The 9,330-nt window shown below is 38.6% G+C and overlaps 1 protein-coding gene across 4 annotated transcripts; it reads left to right on the top strand.

The window, feature by feature from the left end:
* The first annotated feature begins 974 nt into the window (after nt 1-974).
* Nucleotides 975-3,374, top strand: LOC140821379 (uncharacterized). Of its 4 annotated transcripts, none has more exons than XR_012115721.1 (2): nt 975-2,651; nt 3,002-3,374. XR_012115721.1 is itself a non-coding variant. In XM_073181853.1 (1 exon), the coding sequence occupies exon 1, from the start codon at nt 1,609-1,611 to the stop codon at nt 2,569-2,571; it is 963 nt and encodes a 320-aa protein (XP_073037954.1). In that variant the 5' UTR covers nt 975-1,608; the 3' UTR covers nt 2,572-2,842. The 4 variants fall into 4 exon arrangements, 1 of the variants encoding a protein (XP_073037954.1); XR_012115723.1 differs by having other exon boundaries at nt 3,035-3,373; XR_012115722.1 differs by having other exon boundaries at nt 3,032-3,373.
* The last annotated feature ends 5,956 nt before the right edge of the window (nt 3,375-9,330 follow it).

Below are 9,330 nucleotides of genomic sequence, written 5' to 3'. Positions count from 1 at the left end.
ATTTCTACTGCAATTTGGAAGAGGATCATACAAATCAGTCGTGAACCTGATTAGAAGGAAAGAAAGGATTTCATCGAAAAAAGTTCGTAGGGAATCAACAAGAGCAAATCCGTTTATACCGGATTAGTTGGAGCCACGTGATTAATTCACAAAGGTATAATCTCTGACATCCTATGTATGTTTAATTTGTTAAAATCATACGAGCGCCCAAAAGCAAATCATATTTTGATCGTCAAAATAAATAAAAAATTTTAAAACTTCCGCTGCGTTTGGACGTGTAGAAAACTAGATCCAACACATATATGTGTTCAATTTCTTTATTTGAATTCAGATCATTAGTTATGACGTTCGTATCAGCTCTAATCTATGAATCCATCTATGTATAACCGTGGTTTCCGGCGACGGAGACATCATCGATAATTTTACCCTTCCATTGAGCTTTGGCTTTACATGTTCGTGTTCATATTCGTATTAATCACAACCAACTCCCATTCTTCAAAACATATCATCACATCACTTATTAAAATCATGCATATATGTAATTTTCCTTAAAATCAAACAAGCAACGTATTTTTCATATTTCCATAAAATGTCATGTTCATGGTAACATATACATTTAAAAAATGTAATATACTGATTAGAGCACTGCCTGCACTGGTAACTCAACCGGGTGCAAAATGACCATTTTTCCCCTAGAAAACCTTAGTTACCATTTTCCCCCTAGAAAACCTTAGTTACCATTTTACCCCTAGACCTCAAAATTTCGACCCGAAGCAAACAAACTCCTTAAAAACACTTCAAAACATAATTATAATCGTTTCATAAACGTAACCTCGAGCCCGTTTCTTATTCGTTTTAAAACATGGACTAGGTTCTCGGTTTTAACCCGAATCAACCCGAAACTTAACCAAACTTTCTCAAATTTTACGGATCCTAATCCGTAAGACGACGTCACATATGACCCATTCCTTATCAATTTACCTGAATTCCCCAAACTCTTTTTTTTTTTAAATAGTTTTGGTTCGAAGGGCATAAGATTTACATTAGCAGAGCTTCTTGTATTTGAGGACAAGTTAGTTATCCAGATCTCGCCGTGAGGGCCTCAATCGAGTATATCGCAAGGATGGAAGCCATTTACGGGGGTAAATAGAGGTGGTTCGAAATCCGATTCGTGTCCGATTTTCTCTCTTCTCAGATCCAGATTACTACAGGGATGTTGTATGGTGAAATGATTGGCAACTCGGAGTTCGATTGAGATTTTTTCACTGCGATTCGGGTTTCAGCATTCGCCGCATCGCAATTATCAATTGGCCAAGTATTAGTAAGATTTTTTGGGTAATTTTCTGATTAACAGTTTGAGTTTTTTCTTTCGAAAACTTGCCACAAGAACAATTTCAACATCTGTCTATCTTAACTTCTCTCCAAGTATGATAAACAATTCAGAATATAGGGGAATTTGACAGTGAACGCTAGTCATGCTCCGCTGATTCTGATCCAAATTCTAGATTAAGGTTTTTGGGGGGCCACAATTGATTTCTCGATTCACATAGGGTAAAAATAATTTGGGCCTATACTGAGAATCAAATCCCATATTCACTCAATTCTCAAATGGCTCTGCTTCCATCAAAGAGTGTGGTGATTTCAGTTCCAGTCCTTGTTCTGTCAGCCGCTGCCGCTGCAACCCTCTTATTCTTCCTGCTATTTGCGCTTTCATCCCCATCTCCTCCTTGCCCTTGCACTACTCTTGCCATGGTAAGTGAGAGCACAAAAATTGGAGAGCGGATCTCGGCTTCAGCTGAGGACATCGATTGGCTGAAGAGTCAGATTGAAGTTAATGGGTTGCATATGCAGCCCAATGTTCTACGTAAAGGCATCAACCCTCGCACTCGTCAGCAACAGCTCCAGGATCTTCTTGAGTTCAAAGGGATATCACACTATGAAGGAGAAGAAGCGAACAATCACACAGCTCTACCTTGCCCGAGTGAATTACTCGTTGAGGAGCACCACAGCTATTATGGTGAGCCCTGGGCAGGAGGACGAGATGCGTTTGAGTTTCTTGCTGAAACAGTACGTTTAACCCCAAACTCCCAAGTTCTTGAGATTGGATGTGGTACACTTCGTGTTGGCCTGCATTTCATCGGTTACTTGAATCCTGGGCGTTACCATTGCTTAGAGAGAGATGAGCTATCTCTAATGGCTGCGCTTCGATATGAGATTCCATCTCACGGTTTATTATCTAAGCGTCCTTTGATAATAAAGGGTGAAGATATGGATTTCAGCAAGTTCGGGCATGAAACCATGTATGATCTGATATATGCTAGTGCTGTTTTCCTACATATGCCTGACAAACTTGTTTGGATTGGTCTGGAGCGGGTAGTAAATAAATTGAAACCTTTGGAAGGTAGAATCTTGGTCTCGCATAATATCAAGTTTTGTTCTCGTTTGGGAGGTGAAGAATGTACAAAAAGACTGAATATCTTAGGGCTCGAATATCGCGGGAAGCACATCCACGATAGTTTACTCTTCAACCACTATGATACATGGTTCGAGTTTAGACGATCTAAAGCTTAAAAGATTGTGCAAGACAAATCCTGTTGATTTATTTGTAACTTGAAGTGAGCAACCGTTATTTAATATGAGCATTAGGAAAGGTAAGTTAGAAACCTTCTATGTTTTATTTTCTTATATTGGTTTCTTCGATGTTCTAGTGTTTAATTTTATCATTGTTGTTGCTATTTTAGTCAAATTTTGAGTTTTGATTCGAATTTGTGACATGTATGTTGTATTCTTTAGATGAATATTTGCCTAACATCCTGGTTTATGAATGGGTCCATTTTTTTTTTCTCTTTTCCTATTTTATCCTGTGTGGAGTCTATATTTCGGTTCTTTGGTTTATTTATCTCTAAGAGGTGGTTATGTTATATTGTTTGGAGAGGAATGAAGTAAACAACAGTGGGACATTGATTTATAAAAACTAGGAAATGCATTTGGAATGAGTCAGGATGATGTGTTATGGGGGAATTTTGTGCAGAAGAAGCATGCGGCGTTGAAATGGGGACATGGGAATCTATTATCAAAGGATACTTGGGGAAAGTTTCAGTACCACGGGTTAAAAATGAAGCTGAGGCTATTATCAATGGATACTCGGGGAAAGTTTCAGTACTACGGGCTAAAGATGAAGCTGAGGAGATTCTCATGTCAAGCTTTGGGAGTACAAATTTATACATCTGGTAACGTATGAATGTCACCAGGTGTATTGATTTTCATATGCCCTGAACGAAGGGCAAGTGCTCCAGGCATATGCTGTTGCTTATTCGGACTTGTCAAGTAGGCAACCATGGCTTACCAAATCGTAGCGGACATAATGTGTAACTAAGATTTAATATCTTATAAAAATTTTGACATAATTTCCCGGTGAACCAAACTTTCCACCGAGCACAATTCAACACACATAAAATGTCATCTTCTTTGAACATGCTACATGGAAGTTAATGTTATGTAGTTAAAACTGCTTTAAATTTTTATATTCTAACTTGAACATGCACGCTTTTGTTTGCTCCATCATGTTAATGGCAAAAATTTGTGTGAGAGGGTCTCACGGGTCATATTTTGTGAGACGAATCTCTTATTCGGGTCATCAATGAAAAATATTACTTTTTATGCTAAGAGTATTACTTTTTATTGTAAATATGGGTAGGGTTGACCCGTCTCACAGATTAGGACCCGTAAGACGGTCTCACATTAGACCCACTTCATGTTAAATGGGTGCTTTAAAATTTAACCCTTATATGATACTAATATTACACTTTTGTTTTTGTTTTTTAAATTTCAACACACACTTTTTATTTTTATTTTTTTTAATTTCAACCATTCAAATATCAATTTATTCCTCCATAATTTGTCGAATTTCACTTTAGTCCATTAATAATGATAAAAAAAGATTGTATACACACGCATCGCGTGTGCAAAGTAACTAGTATATAGGATTGGTGAGCTTTGGCTGACACACACACACACACACACACACACATATATATATATATATATACACATATATATATATATATATATATATATATAATTGACAAGTAAAGAAGCACAAGAACAAATTATTGAAACACTTGAAAGCACAATGTCTGTTTCAATAATCTGTTCTTGTGCTTCTTTACTTGTCAATTGCGATTTCATTTGTACATGTTCGTTCACTGTGAGAAGTGACAACTTATTGAGCATGAATTTATCATGGCCAATTCTTGACATTGATTTAACACTCTAAAACCTATGCAACGTTCGTCTCAAATATTTTTTCAAACATTTAACCATTAAAAAGAGAACGTTTGTTTAATGCATTTGTTTAAAAGCGTTTATTTTACCCAAAATGCATTGTCGCTCGTAGCTTAATGCTCTTACCCAAAATGCTGACAAAATATTATGTAGTTAGGTGGATGATCTCCCAACACTGATATTTAGAGAAATACTTTTTTTTTTAAGAAAATATGAAAACCCAGTTGTGGCTCCACGTCAGTATGGACAAAAAGGGGCAGAGAGGGTATATATGCCATTTTAAAGAAAAATTGAACTTATTTTAACATGTACCACATAGGAAAAAATAAACGGGGCTACAATATCAGTGTTCTTGAAATGTTCTTAACTGAATTTATTATCGAAAGATTAAATCGAGTTCGATTTTATGTTTAGATGAAGAAACTCAAAATAACCTTACTTATTTTTTAAATAATTTGAAAAGTATGCAAGTTAAATATACAATTATAGTTTGATTGAAATTTTTATCAAACAATTAGTATGCAATGAAGAACACATGAATTCTTTAACAAAGCCACTCAAAACATCAAGAATAAATGAAAAAACATAAATATTAATGCAAGATATAACACAAGATTATAGAGGTTTGAATGTGGTATCTGTTAGAGTAGATGCCCTGCAATCCAACGGTTGGTTAGAGAATTTATTGACTCAAATAAAATAAACAATCTTTATTTTAATATAATTTAACTTTTAATAGTTTCATTATACTTTATTTGTATACCCATGCAATCAGCATAGATAAAGTCCTTGATTATTCTTTAATACAAATGAATCGTAATTCGATGTTGAAACTTATTTGTAAACACTGCATATTCTAAATTCGTTCCTAGTCGATTCAGCCGCCTAAAACATGGATAAAAGTCGCTTGAGCTCGAGACTAGTATCTGTGATGTTGTGTACTGCGTTTCTTGGTAAGGACATGGAGATGTCTAAACATGCAGATGGGTAGTCATATGATGATTATACAGAACAACCATGTAACGCCCCAGATTTGACGACTGTCCTCACTGTACCAAGACGAGTCTTTCCAGCGTGCTTATGTCCTCACTTACACGCACCCTAGGAAACTTCCCAGGAGGTCACCCATCCCAAAATTGCCCCAAGTCAAGCACGCTTAACTTTGGAGTTCTTATGTGATGAGCTACCGAAAAGAAGATGCACCTTCGTGATATGAGTAGTACCAATCAAATCTTTTAAGCCCTCTTCAACTGTTCAGTCTATTACATTGCCCAGTCTCGGAATCCCTCTCATTCCCGTGTGGGTCGGTTCATTCATGTTCCCTTCACCTAGAAGCCTGCCAGGAGCCGCTCATTGTCCGTGCAACTGATGGCACCGGCGTTCACCCCCCGCCCTCTTCGGCCCCGGGCCTCACATGCCCACCAGCTTCCGCTTGGTTCGTCCCCGAACCACACCGTACTAAGAGAGGTCGGCTCTGATACCAACTGTAACGAACCGTATTCTTTACTACTAAAAATTTGCGGAAAAATTAAAAATTTTCTTTTAAACTAAATGAAATGCGGAAATGAAATCAAATACGGTCGTCACTACATCCTTCATCAATAAAAATATTTGAAATCAACATCACCAATAAAATTTGCTAAAAGGAAACACTGTTCCAAAAGTTTTGAAATGAAACATAACATCAGAGTATTTTAAACTTGCATAAAAAGAATCGTAAAATAACATGGACGGTCCTCGGGTTTAGCCTGCCGCTCAGTCCAAGCCTGTCCCTTGGTCACCACCTCCTGCCTCCTCATCAACATACTCACCTGCATCGATCAAGTCTAGTGAGTCTAAAGACTCAACACGTATAAACTGGAATAACGAGTACTACGTAATAAAATCACATGCAACTTTAAAATAGGACATACATAACTCGAACTTGAACGTACGTACATACAAAACTAGACGTGCCATCAACATAAACTTTCTTAAACATACTGCATACGTAAACATACATAACTTCATCATTTTGCGTAGAGGCATGTTTCAAAGCAAGTGACCCATAACATAATAAACGCCTGATCAGACACACCACAGTACTGGGCTGACAGGACGTATCCGCTGCCACATACATAAGATCCCCGTTCATAATTTAACGGGCTGGTTGGTCCCCGTTCATAATTTAACGCTTTCCAACCATGATCTAACCGTTCATAATTTAACGGGCGGATTGGTCTCCGTTCATAATTTAACGCTTTCCAATCCTAACATAATTTGGTCACAAGACATTTAGCATACCTCAAAAACTTGACATATTTTCTTTGCACGTCAACATACTTACTTGGCGTTGAGGGATTCGTTGGACTTCGATCGGGGCCGTTGCTGCACCAACTAACATGAATTTGCATAACTTAAACGTAAGAATCATACTTACTCTCAAGTCCAATCAATACTTAGGACGTTCTAACATTTCCCATGACACGACCTTGAAAATCCTTGCACTAAACCATGACGTCAAATCCCAAAATATACTTACAATTCTTTCAAAGCAGTGAGTACACGGACCCCTACCCCGGGTCCGTGTACAGGTCCGTCTAGGTGCGGTGCAGTGACACTCGGAAAGAAGAAGGGACACGGACCCCGTGCCTACCTCCGTGTAGGGGTCCGTGTAGACTCGGGTGAAAGACTCCATGAAAAAGGATGGACACGGACCCCGTGCCAGGGTCCGTGCCAGGGTCCGGGTCCGTGCAGACTCTGGAAAAAAAATCACTCCGGAAGAACAAAGGCACGGACCCCGTGCCAGGGTCCGTGTAAGGGTCCGTGCAGGCTCTGTGATCGCGAACTTACGAAAATTCTTGTACATGCTTTGCTTAACTTTCTAGACCCGGTTGCACGAACTATGAACCGACACCCCGAGACCCATCCTAGCATACCATAACATAAAACCAATTTCGTACAACATCTCAAGCCACGACGTTCATCTTACGATGCATACAATTTCAAAAACGTGACAATCGACACTAATTTCTTTCCTACGAATTCTAATGCATTCGAGTGCCTATCGACACTAACCGACGTACCACATATCGACCCAAAAACATAATAATCATACCTAGGTGCAAGAACGATCGTCCGTCGATCTCCAACGAAGCCTGCAACAAATAAACTTCGAGAACACAATTATCGTAAAAGTCGCAGTTTGAGCAGTCCCACGAAAAACGCCATAACTCACTCAATTTTCATCCAAAAATCTCGAATTTTATATCAAAATGAAGGTATCGAAAAGTTCTACAATTTTGTCGTTGAAAGTTTTCTCAAATTCTCGACGGAAAAATCGCAGTTTCGAGAAGAACAGCAAGTTACGAGATTTCAGATCTAAAAAGTATTTAAAACGCATTCAAATCAATTTCCGCTCAAACGACGAACGTCATACATGAATTTTCACGCATAAAAATACACAACGCATACTATGACAAGATCGATGCAGAAAGAACAGAATATACGTGCCTTTTGATATTTAAAAATACCGTACGACGACATCGAAGCGGAGATGGAAGCGAGGTTGATCCGGGACGAACGTGGCGCTAAAATCTTCGAAGGAAACACACGAAAAATTGCTGGAAATCGAAGAGGGAAGGGGGCGGCTGCTTGAAGGAGTAAGAACCCTAGGTTTTCTCTCCTCAAAATAATAAAAGCTGAACTTAAGGTGAGTGTGTGTGTTTAGTGTGTGTAAAAACGTGTAAGTGTGTGTGAGTGTGTGTAAAGTGTGTGTGTTTTAATTAGGAGAAACTCTTAACTAAATAAACTATTTAAAATAATAATAAAAAGTTAACACACACTAGTTGAATCAAACTCTACAATTAAAATATCTACACACTAATTTTAAAGGTCTTAAACTCTTAATTCACTCAATATATTATTAAAGCTTTAAAAATACCAACAACTTAATAAATTATTTAAAACGCCCCATTCTCAATTTAAAATAAAATACCACATTTTAAATTGCCACAAATCGTCACCGGGTCTTTTCCTCAATCCCGCCTCGAATGATCGCCTGAAACATGGAACTCGAAAGACATTTTAACGTGCATCACATAAACACAGATAATTTGAAAATAACGCATTTAAGTAAATCATGCATCGCTAAAACTCATTTAAAATTAATTTAAATGATTTAATAATTAAATGAATGCATGGGTTATACGCGTATTAAATTCCCCAGATTTGACGACTGTCCTCACTGTACCAAGACGAGTCTTTCCAGCGTGCTTATGTCCTCACTCACACGCAACCTAGGAAACTTCCCAGGAGGTCACCCATCCCAAAATTGCCCCAAGTCAAGCACGCTTAACTTTGGAGTTCTTATGTGATGAGCTACCGAAAAGAAGATGCACCTTCGTGATATGAGTAGTACCAATCAAATCTTTTAAGCCCTCTTCAACTGTTCAGTCCATTACATTGCCCAGTCTCGGAATCCCTCTCATTCCCGTGTGGGTCGGTTCATTCATGTTCCCTTCACCTAGAAGCCTGCCAGGAGCCGCTCATTGTCCGTGCAACTGATGGCACCGGCGTTCACCCCCCGCCTTCTTCGGCCCCGGGCCTCACAAACCATCCCTTGGACTTTCCAAGTGGTTATCATTCATCGAGAGGATAAGTCCGTGGTTATGATTGTACACCATTAGTCCTTACGACCCGAGATAACACTGAGGCTCTATATGCTAGGGCTGTGCTTTGACTCGTCTACCGTCTCTAGGAGAGTCATCAGGTGGCGAGGTTGGGTACAGTTGCGACACATATAGGAGCCAGTGCATTGTAGTCGGGGATTCACCGCTCACCTACGGGTGTGGATATCCTATACTCAACATATGTACTCTTTACCTGCTTATGCATTCTAAATTAATAAAACATTTTATATAATGATCTGATGTAATAATAGTGCATGGAATCTCTGGCCAGAGTATGAGATGTACGTTAGAGAAGGGTTCTCAAATAGTACACGTGATGTCACTATTATAGTTATCACATAGTTATCGAATTAATATGCAACCATCGACGAACCAA

Source organism: Primulina eburnea, unplaced genomic scaffold, assembly GCF_022965805.1.
Source record: "Primulina eburnea isolate SZY01 unplaced genomic scaffold, ASM2296580v1 ctg559_ERROPOS1146420+, whole genome shotgun sequence".
NCBI lineage: Eukaryota > Viridiplantae > Streptophyta > Magnoliopsida > Lamiales > Gesneriaceae > Primulina > Primulina eburnea.
This window is presented reverse-complemented; position numbering and strand designations above follow the sequence as displayed.

Excerpts from the sequence above, each read along its gene's own strand:
- LOC140821379 (XM_073181853.1), top strand. The coding sequence starts at position 1,609 with ATGGCTCTGCTTCCATCAAAGAGTGTGGTGATTTCAGTTCCAGTCCTT.